The sequence below is a fragment of the Salmo salar genome, chromosome 17 (genome assembly GCF_965601325.2).
Source record: "Salmo salar chromosome 17, fSalSal1, whole genome shotgun sequence".
NCBI classification, from domain to species: domain Eukaryota; kingdom Metazoa; phylum Chordata; class Actinopteri; order Salmoniformes; family Salmonidae; genus Salmo; species Salmo salar.
In genome coordinates this window covers 87,706,619-87,721,618 of record NC_138307.1, presented here as the reverse complement: position 1 = coordinate 87,721,618, position 15,000 = coordinate 87,706,619, and the positions used below count along the sequence as shown (strand labels likewise).

Genomic DNA, 15,000 nt, shown 5'->3' with positions numbered 1-15,000 from the left:
TGCTAATGCTAACTATTAGGTTCTTTGATATGGTGCTACTGCTAACAATTAGGGTCTCTGATATGGTGCTAATGCTAACAATTAGGGTCTCTGATATGGTGCTAATGCTAACTCAGAGCTGAAGCAGATGTCAATCTATCTGATTACTCTAACTCTGATTGGTTAATCCATCTAATTATAATAATAAACCCAGATAATCCCAGGTAATCCTGACTCAGCCTTCCTTTCCCTGGAAATCCCTCTAACCCTCGTCCCCCTCTAACCCTCGTCCCCCTCTCCCCCCTCTATCCCTCGTCCCCCTCTCTCCCCCCTCTATCCCTCGTCCCCCTCTCCCCCCTCTAACCCTCGTCCCCCTCGTCCCCCTCTATCCCTCGTCCCCCTCTCCCCCCTCTATCCCTCGTCCCCCCTCTCCCCCCTCTATCCCTCGTCCCCCTCTATCCCTCGTCCCCCTCTATCCCTCTCCCCCCTCTATCCCTCGTCCCCCTCTCCCCCCTCTATCCCCTCGTCCCCCCCTCCCTCCCTCGTCCCCCTCTCCCCCCTCTATCCCTCGTCCCCCTCTCCCCCCCTCTATCCCCTCGTCCCCCCTCTTATCCCTCGTCCCCCTCTCCCCCCTCTATCCCTCTCCCCCCTCTATCCCTCGTCCCCCTCTCCCCCCTCTATCCCTCGTCCCCCTCTCCCCCCTCTATCCCTCTCCCCCCTCTATCCCTCGTCCCCCTCTCCCCCCTCTATCCCTCTCCCCCCTCTATCCCTCTCCCCCCTCTATCCCTCGTCCCCCTCTATCCCTCATCTCCCTCGTCCCCTCTCCTCCCTTTATCCCTCGTCCCCCTCTCCCCCCTCTATCCCTCTCCCCCCTCTATCCCTCGTCCCCCTCTCCCCCCTCTATCCCTCTCCCCCCTCTAACCCTCGTCCCCCTCTCCCCCCCCTATCCCTAATCCCATTCTCCCCCCCTCTATCCCTGGTCTCCCTCTATGCCTGGTCTCCCTCTATCGTCCCGCCTCCCCCTCACGATATACTGATTCAACAAGCAGTAACTAATGAGAGTGATTCACTATGGACTGACTGATTCAACAAGCGGTAACTAATGAGAGTGATTCACTATGGACTGACTGATTCAACAAGCAGTAACTAATGAGAGCGATTCACTATGGACTGACTGATTCAACAAGCGGTAACTAATGAGAGCGATTCACTATGGACTGACTGATTCAACAAGCAGTAACTAATGAGAGCGATTCACTATGGACTGACTGATTCAACAAGCAGTAACTAATGAGAGCGATTCACTATGGACTGACTGATTCAACAAGCAGTAACTAATGAGAGTGATTCACTATGGACTGACTGATTCAACAAGCAGTAACTAATGAGAGCGATTCACTATGGACTGACTGATTCATTAACTAATGAGAGCGATTCACTATGGACTGACTGATTCAACAAGCAGTAACTAATGAGAGTGATTCACTATGGACTGACTGATTCAACAAGCAGTAACTAATGAGAGTGATTCACTATGGACTGACTGATTCAACAAGCAGTAACTAATGAGAGCGATTCACTATGGACTGACTGATTCAACAAGCAGTAACTAATGAGAGTGATTCACTATGGACTGATCAACAAGCAGTAACTAATGAGAGTGATTCACTATGGACTGATCAACAAGCAGTAACTAATGAGAGTGATTCACTATGGACTGACTGATTCAACAAGCAGTAACTAATGAGAGTGATTCACCATGGACTGATCAACAAGCAGTAACTAATGAGAGTGATTCACTATGGACTGACTGATTCATTAACTAATGAGAGTGATTCAGTATGGAGACATCGCAGTGGTTTCATTACTACAAGTGTTGCTGTTGCTAGGAAACCACACACACTAGCCCTGCTCTCACCCTGCCCACCTCTACCTGGAGTCATTCAGGGGGGAAAACAAGCCCATAACACTATAGTAGTAGAACATTCCACAGATTGTAGAAGAGAGTGAGAGTGGCAGGGTGAAAGAGAGAGTTGGATAATGAGAGAGAGAGAGAGACACAGACAGGGAGGGGAAGGGAGGGAGGGAGGGAGGGAGGGAGGGAGGGAGGGAGGGAGGGAGGGAGGGAGGGACCCAAACAGGGAGGGGAGGGGAGGGAGGGAGGGAGGGAGGGAGGGAGGGAGGGAGGGAGGGAGGGAGGGAGGGAGGGAGGGACCCAGACAGGGAGGGGAGGGGAGGGGAGGGAGGGAGGGAGGGGAGGGAGAGACCCAGACAGGGAGGGGAGGGGAGGGGAGGGAGGGAGGGAGGGGAGGGAGAGACCCAGACAGGGAGGGGAGGGGAGGGAGGGAGGGAGAGACCCAGACAGGGAGGGGAGGGGAGGGGAGGGAGGGAGGGGAGGGACCCAAACAGGGAGGGGAGGGAGGGAGGGAGGGAGGGAGGGAGGGAGGGAGGGAGGGAGGGAGAGACCCAGACAGGGAGGGGAGGGGAGGAGAGGGAGGGGAGGGAGGGGAGGGAGAGACCCAGACAGGGAGGGGAGGGGAGGAGAGGGAGAGACCCAGACAGGGAGGGGAGGGGAGGAGAGGGAGGGGAGGGTAGGGAGAGACCCAGACAGGGAGGGAGGGGAGGGGAGGGGAGGGGAGGGGAGGGAGGGAGGGAGGGAGGGAGAGACCCAGACAGGGAGGGGAGGGGAGGGAGGGAGGGAGGGGAGGGAGAGACCCAGACAGGGAGGGGAGGGGAGGAGAGTGGAGGAGAGGGAGAGACCCAGACAGGGAGGGAGGGAGGGAGGGAGGGAGGGGAGGGAGGGACCCAGACAGGGAGGGAGGGAGGGAGGGAGGGAGGGAGGGAGGGAGGGAGGGAGGGAGGGGAGGGAGGGTGGGTGCCCTGAAGGTTCCCTGAAGGTTCCCTGAGGGTTCCCTGAGGGTTCTCCAGCTGGAGAATGGAGGAGACAGATTATATACCAGTTGACATGCCTCCCACAGTGGGACTGGAATGGTAATACTATACAATACCTTGTTATCAATCTATATGATATAACTGTTCCCTCCTGTATGGAGGTTCCCATGGGTGTCACACTGTAACATGTCCCCTCTCCACCTGTAATGTATTCATAGGGGTGTCACGCTGTAACATGTCCCCTCTCCACCTGTACGGTATTCATATGGGTGTCACACTGTAACATGTCCCCTCTCCACCTGTATGGTATTCATATGGGTGTCACACTGTAACATGTCCCCTCTCCACCTGTATGGTGTTCATATGGGTGTCTCGCTCTAACATGTCCCCTCTCCACCTGTATGGTATTCATATGGGTGTCACACTGTAACATGTCCCCTCTCCACCTGTATGGTATTCATATGGGTGTCACGCTGTAACATGTCCCCTCTCCACCTGTACGGTATTCATATGGGTGTCACGCTGTAACATGTCCCCTCTCCACCTGTATGGTATTCATATGGGTGTCACACTGTAACATGTCCCCTCTCCACCTGTATGGTATTCATATGGGTGTCACACTGTAACATGTCCCCTCTCCACCTGTATGGTATTCATATGGGTGTCACACTCTAACATGTCCCCTCTCCACCTGTATGGTATTCATATGGGTGTCACACTGTAACATGTCCCCTCTCCACCTGTATGGTATTCATATGGGTGTCACACTCTAACCTGTCCCCTCTCCCCTACAGAAAATGTCCTTCATGGTGGCTCTTGGCCTGGTCACTACAGAGACCCTGGAAGGTGAGTTCTTCCTCTGACACTAAATTGAATTAAACTCATCAGAATGTAATAAAGGGCACATCTTTGCTGTCTTGTTGCAGGTGGTAACAATGAGATGAAACTTGAATGGACAGAGAAACTAGTCACTGTTACTCGTTACTTGTCTACCTGTCTGTCTGTACTGGCTGTGTCTACCTGTCTGTCTGTCCCATCTAGCTGTACTGTCTGTCTGTCTGTCTGTCTGTCTGTCTGTCTGTCTGTCTGTCTGTCTGTCTGTCTGTCTGTCTGTCTGTCTGTCTGTCTGTCTGTCTGTCTGTGTCTGTCTGCCCCATCTAGCTGTACTGTCTGTGTCTACCTGTCCTATCTACCTGTCCCGGCTGTGTCTACCTGTCTGTCCCATCTACCTGTCCTGTCTGTGTGTATCTAAGCCTCTGTCCCATAAGCCTTTGTTCCTCTACCTGTCTGTCTGTCCCATCTACCTGTACCTGCTGTGTGTATCTAAGCCTCTGTCCCATAAGCCTTTGTTCCTCTACCTGTCTGTCTGTCCCATCTACCTGTACCTGCTGTGTGTATCTAAGCCTCTGTCCCATAAGCCTTTGTTCCTCTACCACGACAGAGATCCAGATCAAGAGACAGGAGAGGAAGAGACGAAGCACAGCCAACCCAGCCTACAGCGGCCTGGTCCAACCAGAGGTAACAGACAATGGACCCCTTTTTGTTGTTGTTGTTGTCTGGATTCAAAATAGCTTCAATAGTTGACAAATGTTATCTGAAAGTAGGTCAGAGCTGTTCGGGAGAGATATGTGTGTTTTGAAATGTGTAAGAGATGTTAGAGATACAGTATGTTACGTTTATGTTAATTAGTTAATTAATTAATTAATTAATTAACGGGGCGTCATATAGAGGACACCAAGGCGCAAGCGTGTTGAGTGGTCATCGTTAATTTTTTAAATAAAAAACGAACAAAAATAAACAAAAAAATGACAGCCAACAGTTCTGTCAGGTAAATGCAACGAAAAACAGAAAACAACCAAGGGGGAAAAACAGGGCTGCCTAAGTATGGCTTCCAATCGGAGACAACGATAGACAGCTGCCTCTGATTGGAAACCATACCCGGCCAAAACATAGAAACAAAACAACATAGAATGCCCACCCACCTATCACACCCTGACCTAACTAAACAGAGAAAACCCAGCTCTCTTAGGTCAGAGCGTGACAGTAGAGTAGTACTAGTCGGCGTGATTCAGAGTTTAAATAAGGGTCGATGTCCACGTCCCGTGCTGAAATCTTAATTAGCAGAATAAAATATTAAAAAATCCCCACATAAATCTGTCAGTTTTAAGCTAGATATAGCTGTGGTAGAGGTGAGACTCTCACGGACACGTACACGTCCGTTGTTTTGCTGTAAGACGCCCACAGGCCTCACTATACTCGTCTGAAGGTCCCCTGTACCAGTCCCCCAAAAAATCGTTACAAAAATAAAGGGGTTAAATACATGTAAAAAATAAAAATAAAAATAAAACGATATCTCTCTCAGATATAGGACAGACACTTCAGAACAAATTTCATTTGATTTGTTGGGGGACTATCTGTTATTCCATGTAGTGAATCTGTTATTCAATGTGTTTGTATGGGCTAATAGCAGTAAGCTAATAGGCTAATAGGTTAATACTTCAAAGGATCTATAAAGAAAAGGCCTTAGTCTCTGATGGTTCAGTTTAGACGGGCCTTAGTCCCTGATGGCCTTAGTCTCTGATGGGTTCAGTTTAGACAGGCCTTAGTCTCTGATGGCCTTAGTCTCTGATGGGTTCAGTTTAGACAGGCCTTAGTCTCTGATGGCCTTAGTCTCTGATGGCCTTAGTCTCTGATGGCCTTAGTCTCTGATGGCCTTAGTCCCTGATGGCCTTAGTCTCTGATGGCCTCAGTCCCTGATGGCCTTAGTCTCTGATAGCCTTAGTCCCTGATGGCCTTAGTCCCTGATGGCCTTAGTCCCTGATGGCCTTAGTCCCTGATGGGTTCAGTTTAGACAGGCCTTAGTCTCTGATGGCCTTAGTCCCTGTTGGCCTTAGTCTCTGATGACCTTAGTCCCTGATGGCCTCAGTCCCTGATGGCCTTAGTCCCTGATGGGTTCAGTTTAGACAGGCCTTAGTCTCTGATGGCCTTAGTCCCTGATGGCCTTAGTCCCTGATGGCCTTAGTCCCTGATGGCCTTAGTCTCTGATGGCCTTAGTCTCTGATGGCCTTAGTCCCTGATGGCCTTAGTCCCTGATGGCCTTAGTCCCTGATGGGTTCAGTTTAGACAGGCCTTAGTCTCTGATGGCCTTAGTCTCTGATGGCCTTAGTCTCTGATGGCCTTAGTCTCTGATGGCCTTAGTCCCTGATGGCCTTAGTCCCTGATGGGTTCAGTTTAGACAGGCCTTAGTCTCTGATGGCCTTAGTCTCTGATGACCTTAGTCCCTGATGGCCTTAGTCTCTGATGGCCTTAGTCCCTGATGGCCTTAGTCCCTGATGGGTTCAGTTTAGACAGGCCTTAGTCTCTGATGGCCTTAGTCTCTGATGGCCTTAGTCTCTGATGGCCTTAGTCCCTGATGGCCTTAGTCCCTGATGGCCTTAGTCCCTGATGGCCTTAGTCTCTGATGGCCTTAGTCCCTGATGGCCTTAGTCTCTGATGGCCTTAGTCTCTGATGGCCTTAGTCTCTGATGGTTCAGTTTAGACAGGCCTTAGTCTCTGATGGCCTTAGTCTCTGATGGCCTTAGTCTCTGATGGCCTTAGTCCCTGATGGCCTTAGTCCCTGATGGCCTTAGTCCCTGATGGCCTTAGTCTCTGATGGCCTTAGTCCCTGATGGCCTTAGTCTCTGATGGCCTTAGTCTCTGATGGCCTTAGTCTCTGATGGTTCAGTTTAGACAGGCCTTAGTCTCTGATGGCCTTAGTCTCTGATGACCTTAGTCCCTGATGGCCTTAGTCTCTGATGGCCTTAGTCCCTGATGGCCTTAGTCTCTGATGGCCTTAGTCTCTGATGGCCTTAGTCCCTGATGGCCTTAGTCTCTGATGACCTTAGTCCCTGATGGCCTTAGTCTCTGATGGCCTTAGTCCCTGATGGCCTTAGTCTCTGATGGCATTAGTCTCTGATGGCCTCAGTCCCTGATGGCCTTAGTCCCTGATGGCCTCAGTCCCTGATGGGTTCAGTTTAGACAGGCCTTAGTCCCTGATGGCCTTAGTCTCTGATGGCCTCAGTCCCTGATGGCCTTAGTCCCTGATGGCCTTAGTCCCTAATGGCCTTAGTCCCTGATGGGTTCAGTTTAGACAGGCCTTAGTCCCTGATGGCCTTAGTCTCTGATGGCCTCAGTCCCTGATGGCCTTAGTCCCTGATGGCCTTAGTCCCTGATGGCCTTAGTCTCTGATGGCCTTAGTCCCTGATGGGTTCAGTTTAGACAGGCCTTAGTCTCTGATGGCCTTAGTCCCTGTTGGCCTTAGTCCCTGATGGCCTTAGTCCCTGATGGGTTCAGTTTAGACAGGCCTTAGTCTCTGATGGCCTTAGTCTCTGATGGCCTTAGTCTCTGATGGGTTCAGTTTAGACAGGCCTTAGTCCCTGATGACCTTAGTCTCTGATGACCTTAGTCTCTGATGGCCTTAGTCCCTGATGGCCTTAGTCCCTGATGGGTTAAGTGATGTTTAGCTGCACTTTGTTTCATGTCTGTTGGAGCTGGTGCCTTGTGCTTTCCACATAACGTCGTACATGATGTTCAGTAACACTGCCCAAAACGTGTGCTACAGTGATTCTACTAAAGTTATTTTCCGCGTAACTTGGAAGAATTCAGTAAATGCTGTTGAGAGTCGATTTTGCAGAGCTAAAAACGTGTCTTCTCAGAATTCCTGTTTGTGTTAGAGGTGAAGGAAGTAAACATTTTCTCTGTCTCTCTCCTCACTTCCTACCTTCCAGCGTAAACGCCTTGCATCAAATTACCTGGACAACCCACTCTTCCTATCTGTGAGAGGTAAAACCCATTTATATACTGACCCATCAACACAACTAGACAGGACTGGTAAAACCCATTTATATACTGACCCATCAACACAACTAGACAGGACTGGTAAAACACATTTATATACTGACCCATCAACACAACTAGACAGGACTGGTAAAACACATTTATATACTGACCCATCAACACAACTAGACAGGACTGGTAAAACACATTTATATACTGACCCATCAACACAACTAGACAGGACTGGTAAAGCACATTTATATACTGACCCATCAACGCAACTAGACAGGACTGGTAAAACACATTTATACTTCCCCATTAACACAACTAGACAGGACTGGTAAAACACATTTATACTTCCCCATCAAAACAACTAGACAGGACTGGTAAAACACATTTATACTGACCCATCAACACAACTAGACAGGACTGGTAAAACACATTTATACTTCCCCCATCAACACAACTAGACAGGACTGGTAAAACACATTTATACTGACCCATCAACACAACTAGACAGGACTGGTAAAACACATTTATACTCCCCCATCAACACAACGAGACAGGACTGGTAAAACACATTTATACTGACCCATCAACACAACTAGACAGGACTGGTAAAACACATTTATACTGACCCATCAACACAACTAGACAGGACTGGTAAAGCACATTTATACGTCACCCACACAACTAGACAGGACTGGTAAAACACATTCATACTCCCCCATGAACACAACTAGACAGGACTGGTAAAACACATTTATACTGACCCATCAACACAACTAGACAGGACTGGTAAAACACATTTATACTTCCCCCATCAACACAACTAGACAGGACTGGTAAAACACATTTATACTGACCCATCAACACAACTAGACAGGACTGGTAAAACACATTTATACTTCCCCCATCAACACAACTAGACAGGACTGGTAAAACACATTTATACTTCCCCCATCAACACAACTAGACAGGACTGGTAAAACACATTTATATACTGACCCATCAACACAACTAGACAGGACTGGTAAAACACATTTATACTTCCCCATCAACACACCTAGACAGGACTGGTAAAATACATTTATACTGACCCATCAACACAACTAGACAGGACTGGTAAAACACATTTATACTTCCCCATCAACACAACTAGACAGGACTGGTAAAACACATTTATACTTCCCCATCAACACAACTAGACAGGACTGGTAAAGCACATTTATACGTCACCCACACAACTAGACAGGACTGGTAAAGCACATTTATACGTCCCCCATCAACACAACTAGACAGGACTGGTAAAACACATTTATACTTCCCCATCAACAGAACTAGACAGGACTGGTAAAGCACATTTATACGTCCCCCATCAACACAACTAGACAGGACTGGTAAAGCACATTTATACGTCCCCCATCAACACAACTAGACAGGACTGGTAAAACATTTATACTGACCCATCAAGACAACTAGACAGGACTGGTAAAACACATTTATACTTCCCCATCAACACAACTAGACAGGACTGGTAAAACACATTTATGCAACCCCCATCAACACAACTAGACAGGACTGGTAAAACACATTTATACTGACCCATCAACACAACTAGACAGGACTGGTAAAACACATTTATACTGACCCATCAACACAACTAGACAGGACTGGTAAAGCACATTTATACTCCCCCATCAACACAACTAGACAGGACTCAATTACACTGTATCCTACTAGACTAGAGCATGGACTGTAATTACACTGTATCCTACTAGACTAGAGCATGGACTGTAATTACACTGTATCCTACTAGACTAGAGCATGGACTGTAATTACACTGCATCCTACTAGACTAGAGCATGGACTGTAATCACACTGTATCCTTCTAGACTAGAGCATGGACTGTAATTACACTGTATCCTACTAGACTAGAGCATGGACTGTAATTACACTGCATCCTACTAGACTAGAGCATGGACTGTAATCACACTGTATCCTACTAGACTAGAGCATGGACTGTAATTACACTGTATCCTACTAGACTAGAGCATGGACTGTAATTACACTGCATCCTACTAGACTAGAGCATGGACTGTAATTACACTGTATCCTTCTAGACTAGAGCATGGACTGTAATTACACTGTATTGTACTAGACTAGAGCATGGACTGTAATTACACTGTATCCTACTAGACTAGAGCATGGACTGTAATTACACTGCATCCTTCTAGACTAGAGCATGGACTGTAATTACACTGCATCCTACTAGACTAGAGCATGGACTGTAATTACACTGCATCCTACTAGACTAGAGCATGGACTGTAATTACACTGTATTGTACTAGACTAGAGCATGGACTGTAATTACACTGCATCCTTCTAGACTAGAGCATGGACTGTGTTGACCTGAGCTGCGTTCCCCAGAACAGAGATGTTGCAGGTCTGTTGCTTAATGTTTCCCGGTCTAAAACCCTACTGCTGCCGCACCCCTCCCCCTCTCTGGCCCAAACCGCTGCTCAACCCCCATATGTCTTCACCTGTTGTCAGCGACTAACCTGTTATCTGCTTCCTGTGTTACGCACGCAAGCCACTGGGGACTACAGATGGAAGGTACGTACTGGAGCATGACGTGATTACAGCTAGGACTGTAGATGGTGGTGTTGTAGTGATGTATACTGTAGATAGTGGTGTTGTAGTGTGGTATACTGTAGATGGTGGTGTTGTATACTGTAGATAGTGGTGTTGTAGTGTGGTATACTGTAGATAGTGGTGTTGTATACTGTAGATAGTGGTGTTGTAGTGTGGTATACTGTAGATAGTGGTGTTGTGGTGTGGTATACTGTAGATAGTGGTGTTGTGGTGTGGTATACTGTAGATAGTGGTGTGGTATACTGTAGATAGTGGTGTTGTAGTGTGGTATACTGTAGATAGTGGTGTTGTAGTGTGGTATACTGTAGATAGTGGTGTTGTGGTGTGGTATACTGTAGATAGTGGTGTTGTGGTGTTGTAGTGTGGTATACTGTAGATAGTGGTGTTGTATACTGTAGATAGTGGTGTTGTAGTGTGGTATACTGTAGATAGTGGTGTTGTATACTGTAGATAGTGGTGTGGTAGTGTTGTATACTGTAGATAGTGGTGTTGTAGTGTGGTATACTGTAGATAGTGGTGTTGTAGTGTGGTATACTGTAGATAGTGGTGTTGTAGTGTGGTATACTGTAGATTGTGGTGTTGTAGTGTTGTATACTGTAGATAGTGGTGTTGTATACTGTAGATAGTGGTGTTGTATACTGTAGATAGTGGTGTTGTATACTGTAGATAGTGGTGTTGTATACTGTAGATAGTGGTGTTGTATACTGTAGATAGTGGTGTTGTAGTGTGGTATACTGTAGATAGTGGTGTTGTAGTGTGGTATACTGTAGATAGTGGTGTGGTATACTGTAGATAGTGGTGTGGTATACTGTAGATAGTGGTGTTGTAATGTGGTATACTGTAGATAGTGGTGTTGTAGTGTGGTATACTGTAGATAGTGGTGTTGTAGTGTTGTATACTGTAGATAGTGGTGTTGTATACTGTAGATAGTGGTGTTGTAGTGTGGTATACTGTAGATTGTAGTGTTGTATACTGTAGATAGTGGTGTTGTATACTGTAGATTGTAGTGTGGTATATTGTAGATAGTGGTGTTGTAGTGTGGTATACTGTAGATAGTGGTGTTGTATACTGTAGATAGTGGTGTTGTAGTGTGGTATACTGTAGATAGTGGTGTTGTATACTGTAGATAGTGGTGTTGTAGTGATGTATACTGTAGATAGTGGTGTTGTAGTGTGGTATACTGTAGATAGTGGTGTTGTAGTGTGGTATACTGTAGATAGTGGTGTTGTAGTGTGGTATACTGTAGATAGTGGTGTTGTAGTGTGGTATATTGTAGATAGTGGTGTGGTATACTGTAGATAGTGGTGTTGTAGTGTGGTATACTGTAGATAGTGGTGTTGTATACTGTAGATAGTGGTGTTGTAGTGTGGTATACTGTAGATAGTAGTGTGGTATACTGTAGATAGTGGTGTTGTATACTGTAGATAGTGGTGTTGTAGTGTGGTATACTGTAGATTGTAGTGTTGTATACTGTAGATAGTGGTGTTGTAGTGTGGTATACTGTAGATAGTGGTGTTGTATACTGTAGATAGTGGTGTTGTAGTGTGGTATACTGTAGATAGTAGTGTGGTATACTGTAGATAGTGGTGTTGTATACTGTAGATAGTGGTGTTGTATACTGTAGATAGTGGTGTTGTAGTGTGGTATACTGTAGATTGTAGTGTTGTATACTGTAGATAGTGGTGTTGTAGTGTGGTATACTGTAGATAGTGGTGTTGTATACTGTAGATAGTGGTGTTGTAGTGTGGTATACTGTAGATAGTAGTGTGGTATACTGTAGATAGTGGTGTTGTATACTGTAGATAGTGGTGTTGTAGTGTGGTATACTGTAGATAGTAGTGTTGTATACTGTAGATAGTGGTGTTGTATACTGTAGATAGTGGTGTTGTAGTGTGGTATACTGTAGATAGTGGTGTTGTAGTGTGGTATACTGTAGATAGTGGTGTTGTAGTGTGGTATACTGTAGATAGTGGTGTTGTAGTGTGGTATACTGTAGATAGTGGTGTTGTATACTGTAGATAGTGGTGTTGTAGTGTGGTATACTGTAGATAGTGGTGTTGTAGTGTGGTATACTGTAGATAGTGGTGTTGTAGTGTGGTATACTGTAGATAGTGGTGTTGTAGTGTGGTATACTGTAGATAGTGGTGTTGTAGTGTTGTATATTGTAGATAGTAGTGTTGTATACTGTAGATAGTGGTGTTGTAGTGTGGTATACTGTAGATAGTGGTGTTGTAGTGTGGTATACTGTAGATAGTAGTGTGGTATACTGTAGATAGTGGTGTTGTAGTGTGGTATACTGTAGATAGTGGTGTGGTATATTGTAGATAGTGGTGTTGTGGTGTTGTAGTGTGGTATACTGTAGATAGTGGTGTTGTATACTGTAGATAGTGGTGTTGTAGTGTGGTATACTGTAGATAGTGGTGTTGTATACTGTAGATAGTGGTGTTGTAATGTGGTATACTGTAGATAGTGGTGTTGTAATGTGGTATACTGTAGATAGTGGTGTTGTATACTGTAGATAGTGGTGTTGTAGTGTGGTATACTGTAGACAGTGGTGTTGTAATGTGGTATACTGTAGATAGTGGTGTTGTAGTGTGGTATACTGTGTAGGGGGATACGTGGTGGTGTGTAGTGTGGTATACTGTAGATAGTGGTGTTGTAGTGTGGTATACTGTAGATAGTGGTGTTGTAATGTGGTATACTGTAGATAGTGGTGTTGTAGTGTGGTATACTGTAGATAGTGGTGTGGTATACTGTAGATAGTGGTGTTGTAGTGTGGTATACTGTAGACAGTGGTGTTGTAGTGTGGTATACTGTAGATAGTGGTGTTGTAATGTGGTATACTGTAGATAGTGGTGTTGTAATGTGGTATACTATAGATAGTGGTGTTGTATACTGTAGATAGTGGTGTTGTAGTGTGGTATACTGTAGACAGTGGTGTTGTAGTGTGGTATACTGTAGATAGTGGTGTTGTAATGTGGTATACTGTAGATAGTGGTGTTGTAATGTGGTATACTATAGATAGTGGTGTTGTATACTGTAGATAGTGGTGTAGCAAATTTAGCAAATTTAGATAGATATTCTCCTTCCTGCCTCTGGAGTAGTATTTCCAGCAGACATTTGACAGATAATCAGAGAGATGATGGATGATGTAATCAGTGAGATGAGGGGATGATGTAATCAGAGAGATGATGGATGATGTAATCAGAGATATGAGGGGACGATGTAATCAGGGAGATGAGGGGATGATGTAATCAGAGAGATGATGGATGATGTAATCAGTGAGATGAGGGGACGATGTAATCAGAGATGAGGGGACGATGTAATCAGAGAGATGATGTAATCAGAGAGATGAGGGGATGATGTAATCAGAGAGATGAGGGGATGATGTAATCAGAGAGATGATGTAATCAGAGAGATGAGGGGATGATGTAATCAGAGAGATGATGTAATCAGAGAGTTGATGTAATCAGAGAGATGATGTAATCAGAGAGATGAGGAGATGATGTAATCAGAGAGATGATGTAATCAGAGAGATGATGTAATCAGAGAGATGAGGGGATGATGTAATCAGAGAGATGATGTAATCAGAGAGATGAGGGGATGATGTAATCAGAGAGATGATGTAATCAGAGAGATGAGGAGATGATGTAATCAGAGAGATGATGTAATCAGAGAGATGAGGGGATGATGTAATCAGAGAGATGATGTAATCAGAGAGATGAGGGGATGATGTAATCAGAGAGACGATGTAATCAGAGAGATGAGAGATATCCATTGTGTCACTGGATCAAATCAATCAATCATTCAAAAAGTGGATGTTGTTTGGACTTGACATGACCGTGGTATTGAATGGCAGGTGGAATAAGAAGCACTAACAGCTGCGTGTCCTGAGGTACTGACCGTCTGACTGTGTGTCCGTCTGACAGGAAGAGCTGGAGCATGACGACCACTGCTCTGTGTGTAAGGAGGAAGGAGAGCTGCAGCTGTGCCATAACTGCCCCAGAGCCTACCACCCTGACTGCCTGCACCCACCTCTCAGAACACCGCCCCGGGGGGTGTGGGTCTGCACCAAGTGTCAGAAGAAGGTGAGAAGCTAGAGAGGGGAAATACATCTGGTTGGGTTAGAACGGATACTTTGTAATGCTACAGCGATATCTACTGACTATAACAACACTACTGAATGATATCTACTGACTATAACAACACTACTGAATGATATCTACTGACTATAACAACACTACTGAATGATATCTACTGACTATAACAACACTACTGAATGATATCTACTGACTATAACAACACTACTGAATGATATCTACTGACTATAACAACACTACTGAATGATATCTACTGACTATAACAACACTACTGAATGATATCTACTGACTATAACAACACTACTGAATGATATCTACTGACTATAACAACACTACTGAATGATATCTACTGACTATAACAACACTACTGAATGATATCTACTGACTATAACAACACTACTGAATGATATCTACTGACTATAACAACACTACTGAATGATATCTACTGACTATAACAACACTACTGAATGATATCTACTGACTATAACAACACTACTGAATGATATCTACTGACTATAACAACACTACTGAATGATATCTACTGACTATAACAACACTA

General features: G+C 45.5%; 1 protein-coding gene across 2 annotated transcripts in view; it reads left to right on the top strand.

Moving 5' to 3' along the window:
- The window catches only part of LOC106592932 (PHD finger protein 21B), a 29,273-nt gene that overhangs the window by 3,820 nt on the left and 10,453 nt on the right, over positions 1-15,000 (top strand). For both annotated transcript variants that reach the window (XM_082964357.1, XM_082964358.1), the window contains exons 3-7: positions 3,666-3,717; positions 4,313-4,389; positions 7,638-7,692; positions 10,280-10,302; positions 14,271-14,429. In XM_082964357.1, the coding sequence (XP_082820483.1) occupies positions 3,669-3,717; positions 4,313-4,389; positions 7,638-7,692; positions 10,280-10,302; positions 14,271-14,429 (363 nt within the window). In that variant the 5' untranslated portion in view covers positions 3,666-3,668. The remainder of the gene's footprint in view (positions 1-3,665; positions 3,718-4,312; positions 4,390-7,637; positions 7,693-10,279; positions 10,303-14,270; positions 14,430-15,000) is intronic.